Consider the following 16,889-nt stretch of genomic DNA (forward strand, 5'->3'; position numbering starts at 1 on the left):
ATGATACTAGCTAGTAATCCTACATCGCTAAAATGAATCATGATGTAACACAAAATTCAAATATCTTTTAAGTATGTAAACAACTTACGAAGATCAAGCTCTTATCCCAACAGTATGCAGCTTAATGGTTTATTTGCTGAAGATGGTCAAGATACAATTCACATACAGATTATGGTCAGTAGTTGCTTGGCCGTCACTTTTTAGACATTTACAAAAAACATTAATATTGATTCCCAAATATAATTTTGGATTCTATTCTTATTTGGTTCCCTAACCAAACATTATCTATTTTGTCTAACTTTTAAATCAGTATATTTTCCAGACTTCTGGAAAGTAACTTTCTTGGCGCCTTTATATAAAAGTGGAAATAGACATTACATTTCTAACTTCAGGAGTCTAAGCAGTCAATCTGAAATTGCCAACATTATTGATAGCATTTTAACCAAAGAGCTCTCAAGGCATAATCGCAATATACATGAGCAATACAAATTTTCTTAGGGTAAATCTACCATTACTAATTTGCAGTACTTGTTGGATGTGTTTAAGCAGCATAGTGAAGTAGACAGTATTTACACTGACCTCTCAAAGGCCTTTGATAGAGTGAGCCATAGACATCTCATTTAACGGTTGCATGCGATGGGTCTTAGTGATGGGTCTTTTGAATTAGATTGATAGATTTTTGTCGAATCGTATTCAATTATATAATTTCTAAAGAAATTATGGTCTTTTCCGACAGATCTCTCTTTTGTCGTGTTTCTCGGAATTTGTATTATTTGCAGGTGACGTGAAATTGTACAAGGTAAAAACTTTTACAAGCTGATGTGTTATAATCAGTAAATAATGGTTTGGAGCTTAATATTAAAAAATAATTAAGCATTTCATTTGATTGTTTCAAATTAGCTCTTTCATTCTTTCAAATTAGCTCCAAATCATTACATAATTAAGACCCTAGTTCTCAAATCTATTCCCATATTGCACATACCCTCCAATTGATGTCCAATATTAAAGTCGAAATGTCTATGTATTAATAATATTACTAATATATTTAATAGTTTTAGGCAATTCAATAATTGACTTTAAACCAACATTATCCAATGGAATTTCATTGATCTTCCAAAAGATGCTTTGACAAAGTATAATTAGTTTACTTGAGTTATTTCATTTCATTTCATTTCATTTATTTATAATCCAAAAATTTCGTTACATAAATTTATATAAAAATGCAAAATAAGCACCTAGGTAACTTAATACTTGTATATGCATATATATAAATATATTATTAAAAAAATCTGTTAATCTTTACCATGTTTGGATTCCAGGTCTTTAAATGAATAATTTAAGTATAATAAAAGGACAAGATATAAAGAATTCAATATAAGGTAGAAAAGAGAAACAATTCAGAAATTAGTTGGTAATCTGCACTATAATCTATTATTTTTTGAATAATAAAATTACCCTAATAATGGCCTAAAACTATTAAATTTTCATGAATATAATTCTTGACCTTCCGATTCGAGACTTTTTGATTTGTTATATTCTTAATATCAGAGGGGGTTAAGTTATAAAATGTTGCTCCTAAATAATCTATAAAATGAAGGTTACTTTGCTTATGATTCTGTGGCAAAGTAAGATTGTTATGCATATTACTCCTGGTACCTTGGAAATGCGTGATTTGTTTTTTTGAAATATCAGTACTATGTGCAAAAGAACATACTTTTTCTATATAAAGATGATTTATATTGCTAATATTAGAGTTGTATAGTAGCTCAGTTGAGTAAAGTCTCTATTTTTCTTATAAATTACTTTAAGAATGTAATTTTGGACAACTTTTAACGGTTAAAGAGTATACTTGTAAGTACCACCCCATACTATTATGCAATAAGAAAGGAGAGACTTCACTAAAGATTTATACACAAGCAAACACAATTTATTGCCCAGTATTTCTCGGAGAACTTAAAATGTTTGTGTTAGGTTTCGGAATTTACCACAAAGATAATAAATATGATCATTCTATTTTAAGTATTGGTCAATTATAATTCCAAGATATTTTATTTTGTTTGTTTCTGTGATTACTTCGTTTCTTGTAGTGTTGACAATGATACTAGTAAAAAGTAGTCTGCTCTTATTACTTAAGGAAAAAGCTATATAATTTGTTTTTTCCATGTTAATTGTGAGTTTCTGGGTACATAACCAATCCTTTACCTGCCCAAAACCCAGTTCAGTGGATAGATTTTTTTAAGCAGTTAATGGATTTATAATATAAATAATTGTTAATGATAATAATTTCTGGTAAAAAAAAATCTTAAATATACAGGAAATACGATGTATTTACGAATTTTTTAATGAAAAAAGAAAAGCCAATTACAATTCTAAAAATAATTTAATTGAAGATTTCAGGATAGAAAGAGAAAGAACACCAGTGATCCATAATAAAAGAGCGCCCAGCCCACAGGCTATGGTATATAGAGGAGATGAAAGAACAACTACCTCAACACCTACTTTAACGCAGCAACTTATATCCCCTAAGGACATTCTCCCCCTTACGATAATCAAAATACAGTTAAAAAAGCAGCAGTCATTTTTAAAGGAAGTGTATTGAAAAACAAGAAAAAGATTTTAAAAAATGCAAGTAAAAGAAAAAAGATCAGCAAGCGAAATAATGATAACACAAAAAAAAGCAAAGAAAAGTAATAAAAGAAAATCAAAACGGTCAAGCTCGTCAAAAATTAAATATTATAAGTGAAGGAATGGGTTTTTTTGAATAGACTTAAGTGCTGTCTCAAATCCGGATCCTATCTCAAATAAGGACCTATCAAATTTAATAGATTCGCTAAAAATTATATTTTTTTTCATTTTAGGTTCTTTTAAATGCATTTTCTTACTATAGCTGATATTCGTTAAACTTCAATAAAAAGTTATATTTTTTTCTCTCTAAAAATAGTATTTTATTGTTGGTTTCAAAAAAAAATGTCTCAAATTTGACTCTCTTCTACCCTTCTGTCTACCGAAACTGTTTTGCCCTAGGACCACCGAATGACTAGATTCGAATGTAAGTACAATTTAATGCTAAGATTTAAAAAAAAAATAATTTGAGACCATTGACTTTGTGTCCCTCCAATATCTGAATTTTTATTATTAAAAGTTTTTTTTGAGAAAATGTATTTAATGACTACTTTTTTGAATACTAGCTTTTATGATACAGTGGTTTCATGTACACCTGCAAAGTGTTATTATTTTAAGAAAACTACAACAAGAAAAAAGTTCAATGATAATACTATTTGGAAATTTGATATAGTTCTTGGTGTATCAAAGCTTTATAATTAGAGATATCACGTACCTATTTACCTATGTGTAGGAAAACAGATATTGAAACAGCATTAGAGTTCCATTTTTGCTTAATCTACATCTGAAACTCATGATCATTCCACATCTTAAAATGACTTTTTTCATCAATTTTTTAAATTAGCGGAATTATATACAAGGTGTCCAAATAGGGTATCAGCACTTTATTTGTGCATTTAATCTCAGACGTGGCAACGCTGCCACGTACGGTGGGAGTCAAAATGTAAACGGGTTCAAGGAATTTCAGTTGCAATGGAGCCGTTTACTGGAGAGCGACGCGCTTTTTGTGTACGTGCATTTTACCAAAACAATAATTCAATCGTGACAGCACGCCGTCTATATCGCGCTCATTATCAATTACATGATATTCAATTATCACCTAGCCCTGATGTTATTAGAAAATGGATCAGAATGTTTGAAGCTACTGGATCCACAGTGAAAATTCATAATCCAGGCCGCCCATGAATCGTAAGAAGTGCAGAAAACATCGAACGAGTACGTCAATCAGTCAGAGAGAATCCAACCTTATCTGTACGGAAGCGAAGTCAGACGACTACTCTCAAAAGATCATCTTTACATAACATTTTGACCAAAGACTATCTTATATGCATCTGCATGCATATAAGATACAGTTAGTGCAGGAATTAAAACCAAGGGATTACAATACACGGTTAGAATTTGTCAATGAAATGATGGAACGATTCGTCGATTTCAATAACATTTTATTCAGTGATGAGGCTAATTTTCATGTAAATGGCCACGTAAATAAGCAAAATTGCAGGTACTGGTCTGACGTTAATCCTCGCATAAAACACGAACATCCACTGCATAGCCCCAAAGTGGTCGTATGGGCTGCTGATGGCATAATTGGGCCGTATTTTTTGAAGATCAAAATGGATGGCCACTTACCGTTAATACCGAGCGATATTGTGCAATGTTACAAGATTTTCTTGCACTATCTCTTCGACAGTTTCAAGGTTTTAACTTAGAAACCTGGTTTGGTGCAGGATGGTACGACATGCCATACGTCAAATCGGGCAATTATTGAAGCTGTTCAACAATTATTCCCCAATAAAGTCATTTCAAGAAGAGGCAATATTAACTGGCCTCCTAAGAGCCCGGACCTGTCGCCACTTGATTATTTCTTATGGGGTTACCTCAAAAGTAAGCTCTACGAGAATAATCCAGCTGATACAAATCAATTAAAGCAAAATATCCAGGAGCAAATAAGATTAATATCAAGGGAAATGTGTGGACGGGCTATCAATAATCTTCGTTCTCGATTGGACATTGTTTGTCATTAACAATGTTTCAATTCAAACAAATTTCCATTGAGTGTACATTAATTTGCCATAAATAAATGATCATAGAAATATAATGTATTTGGTTTAGGCAAACATCACATTGCTGATACCCTTTTTGAACACCTTGTACATAAGATACAGTATGATATGATTAAAGAATGATATACAGATTATGTCAATTATCAGGAAGTTCGGGTTTACATTTTACATTTTACACACAATTACATTTTATAAAACTTTAAGTAGAATATTTTATTATTCGGATATTTTAGAAATTATTTCATTTAATGTCGATATCATTCTAATTATCATGCTAAATTAAACGGTTTTTTTCTCCAATTACCAGAATGATAAGAGTATTTAATGAACTTAATTTTGACCCTTTTGTAGATGATCCTTAAAGAACTTGAAAGACTAAAATTGCTAAAAGGTTTCGTTTCGGATTTTTTGTTTTTTTATTAGTTTTGCTATAATTTTATACAGCATTTCCATATTAACAATTATGGTTTGTACTTACTTTAAATAATTGATAAGGCAGGTAGGACTGATCCGGTTTCTCGTGTGATAGTGCTGATGACACAAGGAGATGTGATCCATCACCGCTTGGGTGCGGTAGATCTTTTCCAAGTTGATCAGACCTCCCGGTCCGATTTTCGTGAAGTGATGATCTTCCCCGTTGTAATCAGATATAAACTGAAAATAAATAAATTGATAATCCATTGAAGAAAAAATACTCCAGATTTAAATCTGAACGGTGACGTAATGCAATTTTCCATTGTATCCCGTAAATTCGAATTTATTCCCGCCTCGGGCGTCAATAAAATTCCCAAAATGTAACGCGAAGCGTTTTTATTATCGTCGTTTTTATCGCGCTCGCAGTTCGTCATTTATTCATTCACATCAGATTTTTATCCAGACTTACAATGTTGCCGAATTGAATCTGGAAGAGTATTATTTCTTGTAATTTTTCTTGCTGATTTTTTAAGTGTTCTCTCGTCACATATTTACTGCTATGGCAGCACAAAATGAACTTTTGAAAAACTGGCATGAAACGAACGATATTTTCCAGCGCGGCTGGATCGTAAATCTTCATAACGGCCCCCCCGGCTTTTGGAAGTATATTGAAATAGGTTAGCGGAACAACGCAACGCGCCATAATAAAAATAAGAAATGATGTTGCGGCACAAAAATTAAGATCTAACGGCTGTTGTTATACAGCTTTGTTTGGCCGAGGGTTTATTTCAAAGAGAGAGAATTTTGCTACTTCTGGGTTATAGCACTGATCAATCGTTCAGTCCTCCGTGCGCTTAAATCTTAATGTTCAAATATTAATTGAAAGACCACTCAATCTTCGGTCAGACACATTTGATAGTCTTAAAAAAATTACCGTTCAGTTCTCCATTCGACCTTTTAATTTAAAAAAATATCGGTCGGTTAAATAAAGGCAAAGCTGCGCAATTTGGAGCTTAATAAAATTACGTTTAAAACATTTTAAAATTCCTGATAGTTCCGGAATTATCTAAAAAAAATCAAAAATTGTCAAAGTCGTTTTTACCTTCTTTCGACTTTATTTAAAGATACTCGGAAAACTAAAAACAGTTTTTTATTGCCACTTTTTATGTCCTACAACATGACGCAAAAAAAAAATTAATCCGACGTTTCGTTTTTTTTTTCGATTATCATCAACTTTATTTTTCCTTATGGGCGCCATATGGGATTTTTTCATTTTTAAAAAGTATTTATAATCGCCTTTAAATAGAGGTATCGCACTTGCATGTCCTACTGCTCTTTTTTACTACTTCCCATAAGTGCAATCTCTCCATGAGTGCAAGAGAGAAAAATATATCAATGGGATGTACAAATAAATTAATTTTATATAGACTGAAGCTATAAAATACTCTGTATTTGATAGAGTTTTTTTTAAGCCAATTCAATGAAAACATATCATTTTCTAACCTAATATTTTGATTTTTTTTAATTTATATAGTAGGCCATGACAAAATGACATTAGCCGGTTAAACTTAATATAATGCAAGAAAAAAATAAAGTTGATGATGATGAAAAAAAACGAAACGTCGGATTAATTTTTTTTTGCGTCATGTTGTAGGACATAAAAAGTGGCAATGAAAAACTGTTTTCAATTTTCCGATATCTCTTTAAATAAAGTCGCTTGAAGGTAAAAACGATTTTGACAAATTTCGGTTTTTTTTGGATATCTCCGAAAGTATCCGGAATTTTAACATTTTTTAAACGTCATTTTATTAAGCTTTGCGCAACTTTGCCTGCATCTAACCGACCCCGTAACTCTTACGGTTTCCGAGATTCCGATGGTAATCCTCGAGTTTTAAGAACACATATCTATGAGAAGCATTATTTGTAACTAGACAAAGAGGCCAAATGTAGAAAATAAGATAAAGTTGGCGAATGTATTGAACATATTGCAGGAAGAATCGAAGCTTTAACAACCACGCCTATTACAGCGAAGTAGCAAAGATTCATTTTAGGCAGTATGAGTCTACTGAACTTGTTAGCTTAGGGATTTTTTTGAAATTCAAACAGTTAACTCACTAAGTTTCTTAGATTAAGGGACTCTTGATAATTGAAACTTAATTATTAAATTTCAGGCAAAAAATGTATGAATTTCTTAGATTACGTGGCTCTATTATTTCAAGGAAATGATATCTGCTTTTGAACATTTTAGGTAAGCTATGCATGAGTTTCCTAGATTAAGTGATCCGATTATTTCAGGCAGTTAACACTTTTTTAATTTAAGACAAGAAATATAAGAGTTTAGAATTTCTTAGGTTTAGGGATTCTATTATTTCAGGCAGTTGAGTCTTAATTATTTAAATTTCAGGCAAGAAATGTATGAGTTTCTGAGATTAAGTGGTTCTTTTATTCCAAGCAAATGAGACTTGATCTTTTATTTAAGGCAAATAATGTCAGAGTTAAGAGTTTCTTCAGAATAATATAATACTAAGAATACACTCCTTTTATTAAGTCAAATTATACATCATAAAATTTTAAAAGTAAGTTACAATTATCTTCCGAGAAGGCGAAGTCTTAATCTATGCCTTCTCAAACTTAACCTCCAATGGAGTATTTTAGTCTCAATTACAAAAAACAACTTAATACTATATCTTAGAAGTCCCACATTAAAGTAAAAATTTTTTTAAATAAATTTTTTACTAATTTTAATCCTTGAGATGCCGCAACAGGGCCAGATGATAAGTCTCTTATTTTAAAAAAAAAATATTGAGTCTTTGAATCATACTTTAATCTGCTTGTTTTAAATTACAGGATATTAGAAGATAATTAATTGTATATCTTTGCAGCATTATATAATATAACGGTTTTTTTGAAAACTGTAGTCCTGTGCCTTGGAATGATAAACTTTTCTTTATTTCTAGTATTTATACAATGGATATTTAGGTAGGTTTTAATACAAGTCTCTATCTTTGGTTAAATGATTCATTTATTACAGGCCACTGAGACTTGAGTTCTTAAATTTTAGGCAAGAAATTCATAAATTTCTTAGATTAAGTGATTTCAGGCAGTTAAGACTTGATTTTCTAAAACTTCAGGCAAGAAATGTTAGGATTTCTTAGGTTAAGTTATTTTATTATCCTAGGCAGTTGAAAACTAAATTTTTTAAATTTTAGGCAATAAATATATAGATTTCTAAGTTAAGCAATTCCTGGTAATTGAAACTTGATTCTCAAAATTTCAGGCAAAAAATGTATGAGATTTTTAGGTTAAGTGATTTTATAATTTTAGGCAAATAAGACTTATTTTTTCTCTTAATTTTAAGGCATTAAATATATAATCTTGTTAGGTAAAAGCATTTTAGGCAGTTAAGATTTAATTTTTTACATTTTACGCAAGATATGTAAGACTTTATTAGGTTAAGTCATTTTATTATTCTAGACACTCGAGACTTGATTTTTTAAACCTCGGGCAAAAAATTTATGAGTTTTTAGGTTAAGTGATTCTATTATCCCAAGTACTTGAAATACAATTATTTGAATCTTAGGCAGGGGCTGTATAATTTTCTTAGATTTATTGATTCCAGGCAGTTAGATTAATTGATTACTTGTTTTTTTAAATTGAGTTTTTAAGCTAAATGATTACTGATATTTTCACAGGCGATTAAAACACAATTTTTTAAATCTTAATCAAGCGATGTACAATTTTCTTATATTAATTGATTCCAGGTAGTTGATACTATATTTTTTCAATTTCATGCAAGAAATGCATGAGCTTTGTTAGGTTAATTCCAGGTAGTAGAGACTTGATTTTTGTTTAATTTCAGTAAGAAACGTTTGTCTACTGCTGTTTCGGATTTGTTGATCTAAATAAATTTGTATATGACTCATAAGCCAATGCTTTTAATTTCCACGATCGGGTCTTCTGAGTTTTCTATTAATTATGAAACCAGCGCCCCTCACTACAGTTTCTTCATGTGGCAAATAAATGGTATTTGCTGATTTGAGTTAAATCCTGTTTTCTCCTATTTGTAGGACTTCACTAATAAATGCCTATGATACTATGACTACTATGTCCCATAATACCTAATTAATAATCATAATTTGATCTTAATATTAAGTTCGTGTTATGCATCTGGCTTGGATAGTCCTAGTCAGTTTTAAAATAAGCGCTTGTGTTTTCATTTATATATGTTTTTTTTTATTCGTAATACTTCCTTTATATTTTCTTATACGTTTATTAGGTTAAGTAATTCCAGACAGTTGAGGCTTGATGATTTGTTTTAAACTAAAGACTTGTTTTTTAAAAATCAGGTAAAAAATGTATTACTTTTCTTATTTTAAGTAATTTTATTATTCCAGGAAGGTAATACTTGATTTTTTTTAATATTTAGGCAATAAATGTATGAGCTTGTTAGGCTGAGTGATTCCAGGTCAGAAAAGTAAGAGTTTCGTAAGTTAAAAGTGACTCTAGTTCCGGCAATTGAGACTTGATTTTTTAAATTTAAGGCAAGACATATATAAATGTATTAGCATAAGCAGTTCCAGATAGTTGAGGCTTAATTTTCTGAATTTTAGGCAAGAAACGTGCTCCTTTTAAAAATTTAATGATTCCAGGCAGTTGAGACTTGATTTTTTAAATCTCAGACAAAAAAAATTATGATTTTTTTATAAAAGGCAAAAATACAAATTGTACAGCATCACAGAACCGTAAATTTTGTGTTTTTGCCTTTTATGCCATATGTTTTTATGATCAGCATCTTTGGGAAAATGGATCAATTTTTCGAGTTAAAAATTGTATGAGTTTTTAGGTCAAGTGATTTTATTTTCCCAGGCAGTTAAAATATAATGTTTTAAGTGACAATATATCACAATGGAATCAAAGCTGTAAACTTATGAATTTCTTGGGTTAAGTAACTTAAATGCAATTAACTTTTTTCGTAGGTTAAGTAATTTTATTATTCCAGGCAGTTGAAACTTGATTTTTTAAATTTCAGGCAAAAAATTTATGAATTTTTAGGTGAAGTGATTCTATTATCCTAAGCAGTTGAGATTAAATTATTTAAATTTTAGGCAAAGGATGTATAACTGTCCTAGATTAATTAACTCTAGGCAATTAGATTAGTTGATTACTTGATTTTTTAAATTTCATGCAAAGAATGTCTGATTTTGTTGGATTAAGTAGTTGTATTATTCCAGACAAATGAGACTTGATTTTTAAAATTGTAAACAAGACATATATGAGTTAGATCAAGTGATTCCAGGCAATTGAGACTTGATTTCCTGAATCTCAGTAAGAAATGAATGAGTTTCTTAGGTTAAGTGCTTTGAGGCAGTTGAGGCTTGATTTTTAAAATTTTAAGCGGTACATGGACTTTCAGAGAGTTGAGTCATACACTTAAAATTTTAGGCCATGACTCAGTGAACATGGTAGGTTAAGTGACATTATATCACAATGGAATCAAGGTTGTAAACATGAATTTCTTAGGTTTAGGATTTTGAGTTTTTTAAATCTCAGGCAAAAAATGTATAAGTTTTTAGATCAAGAGTGATTCTATTATCCCAAGCAGTTGAGATTAAATTATTTAAATTTTAGGCAAAGGATGTATAACTCTCCTAGATTAATTAATTCCACGCAATTAGATTAGTTGATTACTTGATTTTTTAAATTTCATGCAAATAATGCCTGATTTTCTTAGATTAAGTGGTTGTATTATTCCAGGTAAATGAGACTTGGTTTTTTAAATTTCAGGCAATTAATTTTTTTCGTAGGTTAAGTAATTTTATTATTCCAGGCAGTTAAAACTTGATTTTTTAAATTTCAGGAAATAAAAGTATGAGCTTGTTAAGTTAAGCGATTCCAGGCAGTTGAGACTTGATTCGTCAGTAATGATGGTTAAGTAACTTAAAGGCAATTAATTTTTTTCGTAGGCTAAGTAATTTTATTATTCCAGGCAGTTGAAACTTAAATTTTTAAATCTCAGGCAAAAATGTATGAGTTTTTAGGTCAAGTGATTTTATTATCCCAAGCAGTTGAGATAAAATTATTTAAATTTTAGGCAAAGGATGTATAACTCTCCTAGATTAATTAACTCCAGGTAATTAGATTAGTTGATTACTTGTTTTTTAAATTTCATGCAAAGAATATCTGATTTTCTTGGATTAAGTGGTTGTATTATTCCAGGCAAATGAGACTTGGTTTTTTAAATTTCAGGCAATTAATTTTTTTCGTAGGTTAAGTAATTTTATTATTCCAGGCAGTTGAAACTTGATTTTTTAAATCTTAGGCAAAAAATGTATGAATTTTTAGATCAAGTGATTCTATTATCCCAAGCAGTTGAGATAAGATTGTTTAAATTTCAGGCAAAGTATGTATAACTGTCCTAGATTAATTAACTCTAGGCAATTAGATAAGTTGATTATTTGATTTTTTAAATTTCATGCAAATAATGCCTGATTTTCTTTGATTAAGTGGTTGTATTATTCCAGGCAAATGAGACTTGGTTTTTTAAATTTCAGGCAATTTTTTTTTTCGTAGGTTAAGTAATTTTATTATTCCAGGCAGTTACGACTTGATGTTTTAAATTGTAAACAAGAAATATATGAGTTTGTTGGATCAAGTAATTCCAGGCAATTGAGACTTGATTTCCTAAATCTCAGTAAGAAATGTAATAAAAATGTAAATTTCTTAGGTTACGTGCTTTCAGGCAGTTGAGGCTTGATTTCTAAAATTTTAAGCAGTACATGGACTTTCAGAAAGTTGAGTCATACACTTCTTAAAATTTTAGGCCATGACTCAATGAACATGGTAGGTTAAGTGACATCATATCACAAAGGAATCAAGGCTGTAAACATGAATTTCTTGGGTTTAGGATTTTGGATTTTTTAAATCTCAGGCAAAAAATTTATAAGTTTTTAGATCAAGTGATTCTATTATCCCAAGCAGTTGAGACACAATTATTAAAATTTTAGGCAAGGGATGTATAACTCTCCTAGATTAATTAATTCCAGGCAATTAGATTAGTTGATTACTTGATTTTTTAAATTTCATGCAAATAATGCCTCATTTTCTTAGATTAGGTGGTTGTATTATTCCAGGCAAATGAGACTTGCTTTTTTAAATTTCAGGCAATTGATTTTTTTCGTAGGTTAAGTAGCTTTATTATTCCAGGCAGTTAAGGCTTGATTTTTTTTACATTTTAAGCAGTACATGGACTTTCAGAGAGTTGAGTCATACACTTCTTAAAATTTTAGGCCATGACTCAATGAACATGGTAGGTTAAGTGACATCATATCACAATGGAATTAAGGCCGTAAACTTATGAATTTCTTGGGTTAAGTAGCTTTATTATTAAATATTTTGTGACATCTATGAAATAAATCAATAAAATGATCATTTCGTCCTTCACTATATGCGAGTTATCAAAGTAGGTTAATTTTGCAAATCCGCTTAGTCCTCCATCCGACGAATACATGACTTTAACATTAAATATTTTGTGACATTATATCTGTAAATAAAACTAACAAGGTGACCGTTACGTCCTTGGACCGACAACATAACCTATAAGCAAGTTATTAAATTAGGTTAATTTTGCAAATCCGTTCAGTCCTCCGTCCGATCAATATAAATGACCTTTTTAAAAAAGGAGCACCTATGCAATCACGGAACCTTTAAATGATCTTCATTTCTTTTCTTACCTACCACTTGTCTCTGTTGCGCTTGTTCTGCCCTACTGCTGCCCTTCGGGGGTTTCCCGCAGGTGTTCGGCTGCCCTTCCGGAGTGTTACTCGCGAGTATCTCACGTAGTTCTCTGAGGAAGGCTCCGAAGAAGGGCACCACCGGACATTCGGCCATTGCGAGGGCTCGACTAAGGGCTCGTTCATATTCGGCAGATAACAAAGCGGCCGACAGGAAGTTGAGAATCGGCAACGTGTCTTTCTCGGTGATCGACAGCCAGAACGGTTTGAGTTTGTTGGATCTAAAACAGAGGGAAAAAAATTAAAAGAAGAAAAATAATTTTATAGAATATCCTGGGAATGTACGCAGTACATGGCAGGTCCTTCGAAGTTGTTCTGTGAAAAAGCAAGTAGTTTCCGCCGGCCTACAACTTTCTTAATCTGCTGGAGGCCGAAAGAAACCCCTACTTTTCCGGAACAGATCCACATTAGGTCCAGGGGTGTCTGAATTTTTAGTTAAGTTTTTATTATATTCCAGTAAAGCACAGGTTGCTTCTGTATGCCATGTTTCTATGCCTATATACCTAAGAAAGTCATTATTAATCAGTACTTAAAAGATCAAGCTTCGACAAAATGGGGGTACGAACGTCGAGGTTTGCTCCACTTCTAAATGGCAAAATATTATCTATAAATATTACTATTTTTAATTTAATTAACCCTCGTAATTGAAAAAATATGAATCAATCTATTCTCCCTCACTGTTCGTCAAAAAATAACTTTCCTTTTGTCGATACACGCACTCAAGAATTCCTTAACATTCCTTTTTATTTTGGATAAATTGTAGATTTGTAATTGTAAATTGTTGACATCAAATCTGACCTGTGTCAAAACTCAGTCAACTTTTGGCATTTATTTGATGCCTCTAGATTCTTTCTAATATTTTATTATTTGTCAGTACCATAAAAAATACGTCGTAAAGCCGCCTAATTTAACCTATTTATTGACTTTAAGAAGGTACTAACATTATAAGAAGGACCATCATTATACTTCTAAATTTACTTATTACAAATGAAATCTTGATTGCTTGCAAATTGTTTGCTGGTGGCTGGTGTCTGGTTTTACCTGAACCGAAAATTTGGTAATTTTGCAATTACATTTAATTGAATAATTCAAGATTCGCTTATTAAAACTTTTTAAAACTTCGCACGAGGGTTTGCCAGATTAGTCTCTTTAAAAAGTTATCTTACATTTTTTCTGTAAAATGTACAGGGAAGCCAATAATTGACCCCCTTAAAATTTACATGGTATTTCCTATGTTCCGCTCGGCGACGCACCACCCGGTATAAGAAAGATTAAGAAAAAAAATTGTACCTTGAAAAGGGTTTTTATTTTGTCTCTACTTACGTAGGTCTCTTTAAGATAATGGACGAGTTTTTTCAAGATATCATCAAAGTCTATTCTTAGTTGGTTACCCGATACAAATTATAGTTATAAACCAAGAACATTTTGAAATATGAGCGTGGAAATGTTGTCGGAAAATGACTCTAAATGCCTCCCTTATAAGAATCCAGACATAAAAATGAATGGGAAAAATTAAGCAACCTCTCGCCACTCCTCAGATTAGTATTTATCTCGCCTTAAGGCGCGAACGGGCCATTTTTCACGCCCTTAATAACGTTTTCCGCACGTTTCCTCCTCCACTACTTAATCAGAAAAGTGTCTTGTAAATATTACCGGGATCCTGAGAGCTTTAAATTTCTTACACGTGCTCCCCCTTGTTCACCCTCCCAGATGATCCCACTTTTATGGTTGATCGATGGAAGGACTGGGGGGTGTCTTTTTTTAACGGTCGCTTCGGTTTTTGTGAGCCATAAATGTTAATCCTTTTCTACGACCTGAAACTGACAAAAACGTCCCGAAATGACCGACAGGGGTTGAATGGGCGGACAAAAACTGGGGTGGTTAGGGATTTAGCCAGAGTAAACAGTTTTACTCAGTTTTACATATAATCCATATTTCATGAGGGGTGGGTGTTGTAAGCGTTCGCTCGTAAAGTAGGATGATACGTGTCGTGCTACGAAACGTACGTGTAATGGGTTGGGTACATAAAGGGTTGCTTTGTGTAGTTATGTAATAAATAAATATGAAATTTTCAGTTTTTTTTTATAGGAAATTGGATTAAACGTAACAATTTAAAGGGTTTTAGGTAATGCTTACAACTTGTATGAGGAACTGATGGAGGTATAGCCTTAGCAAAATTTATTTGGGACAGTGAAAAATTTTATTTGGAGTTTTGATTAGGGTTTCCACACAGTGGAAAAAAATTTTGAAAATTCCAAAAGAAAGAAATTTTTTGTAAAATGGATTTAATAGAACTTTATGTATTTCTTCAAAAAATTAAAAAAAAAATCCATAGGGCTTTTTTTTAACTCTGACTGAGCCAGCATAAAAAACTGGATATTTTCGAAAAATTTGCCAAATTAAATAAAATAATTTCTTATAGAAAAGCGAGGAAAAAAATATGAAAAGCATATAAAAATTTGTGTTTTACCAATTTTGGAAAAGTTGTCAAAATTCCAAATATCAACGAATTTTCTTTGAAAAATATATGGATGTCAATTCTTGTTATGAATACTTCATTTAGAAACTCTCTGTGTTGTACAAATTTTGTATATCTTTTAAAAATTTCGCATACCACCGATTTTTTAAAAAATATTTGGAGGAAATATTGTGTGTATTCATTTAATTCTTGTCATAGTCAGTGTTTTCCTAATATTTTGTCTTTACTAATTTATATTATCATTTTAAGTTGAAAATTGTATCTTTACCTTTTGATATTTACAATTTTAAGCTTTTTTATGCTTACAATTTTTAATCTAGTTTGTTTAATTTTTTAATATTTAGTTTTACGTGCTTTTCAAAATTCATGTATTTTTTTCTTGCAATTATCTTATATAGGGTATTTTACAATCTTTTTTTATAACAGTTTTTGTATGTATGCTAAATAAACGATATTATTATTATGTATGAAATTTAAAAAATGTTGATTCTTGTAAAATATTCTTCATTTAAATATAAATTAAAACAGTTTTACATACTTTTTTCAAAAATTACCAAAAAAAGGACTTTTTTTGGTTTTTTTTTGTACCTAAGACAATGTGGAAACAAGATATTTTCAAATCAAAATAATTTCTATAAATAATGTTTAAAAAAAAATATTAAATTTCCATAAAAAATTGTGCTTTCCAGATTTTGAAAAAATTAAACGATGCTTTTTTTATATAAATGAGAAATTTTAACATTTCTAATTCTTACAACTTAAGCTTTTTCTAAAAATTATTGAAAAGTACTTTACATATTTATTCAAAAATGACTAAAAAATTGTTTTTTGACCCTCAATTCGGTTTTTGACCGAACCAGTCTAGGTAACTGAATATTTTTCCAAAAATTGATTTAAACAAAGAAAATATTTCCCACAAAAAACCTAGGAAAAATTATTAAGTTTTCACAAAAATCTGGATTTTATATATATTCTGATTTTTCCAAATTTCTAATAGCAACCAAATTTTTTGAAGTATATGGCAATTTAAAAATTTTTCATTTTTGCAATAGACGCTTTATTTAAACCTAAATTAGAGCCAAACTACACGAGCGGAATAATCGCGGCGTATTTCACGCGGCGGGATTTCCGTTGGAATTGGCAGCAAACAGAAAGCGTTTTCTCCGTCGCGGCATCGGGCATGTACATCCACAGTTAAAAAATAAACCCCAATGTGTTAGGTTGCGCTGCTGTTGTATGTGCAAGTTTATATTTAAAAAAAAGAAAAAAGAAGCGACGTTGGTGGGTCCATCCAATATTAAGAAAGACATTATCAACAGGATATTTCCAGCAAACGTTTCATCAGCACAGAACGTATCCAGAAAAATTTTATTCATATTATCGAATGTCCATAAAAAGCTTTCATGAACTTTATGGCCTTCTACGCGAAGACTTACAGAAAAATAATACCAACATGCGGGTTGCAATTGGTCCAATGGAAAGACTTGTAATTACATTAAGGTAAGTATGTTTTATTTATTC

The 16,889-nt window shown here is 30.9% G+C and overlaps 1 protein-coding gene across 1 annotated transcript in view; it reads right to left on the minus strand.

The window, feature by feature from the left end:
- The window catches only part of LOC126736684 (1-phosphatidylinositol 4,5-bisphosphate phosphodiesterase epsilon-1-like), a 201,417-nt gene that overhangs the window by 47,655 nt on the left and 136,873 nt on the right, over positions 1–16,889 (minus strand). Inside the window, exons 7-8 of the mRNA XM_050441179.1 lie at positions 12,834–13,110; positions 5,164–5,339 (exon numbers count right to left, since the gene is read on the minus strand). Coding sequence (XP_050297136.1) covers positions 5,164–5,339; positions 12,834–13,110 — 453 coding nt within the window. The remainder of the gene's footprint in view (positions 1–5,163; positions 5,340–12,833; positions 13,111–16,889) is intronic.

The sequence above is a fragment of the Anthonomus grandis genome, chromosome 5 (assembly GCF_022605725.1).
Source record: "Anthonomus grandis grandis chromosome 5, icAntGran1.3, whole genome shotgun sequence".
NCBI lineage: Eukaryota > Metazoa > Arthropoda > Insecta > Coleoptera > Curculionidae > Anthonomus > Anthonomus grandis.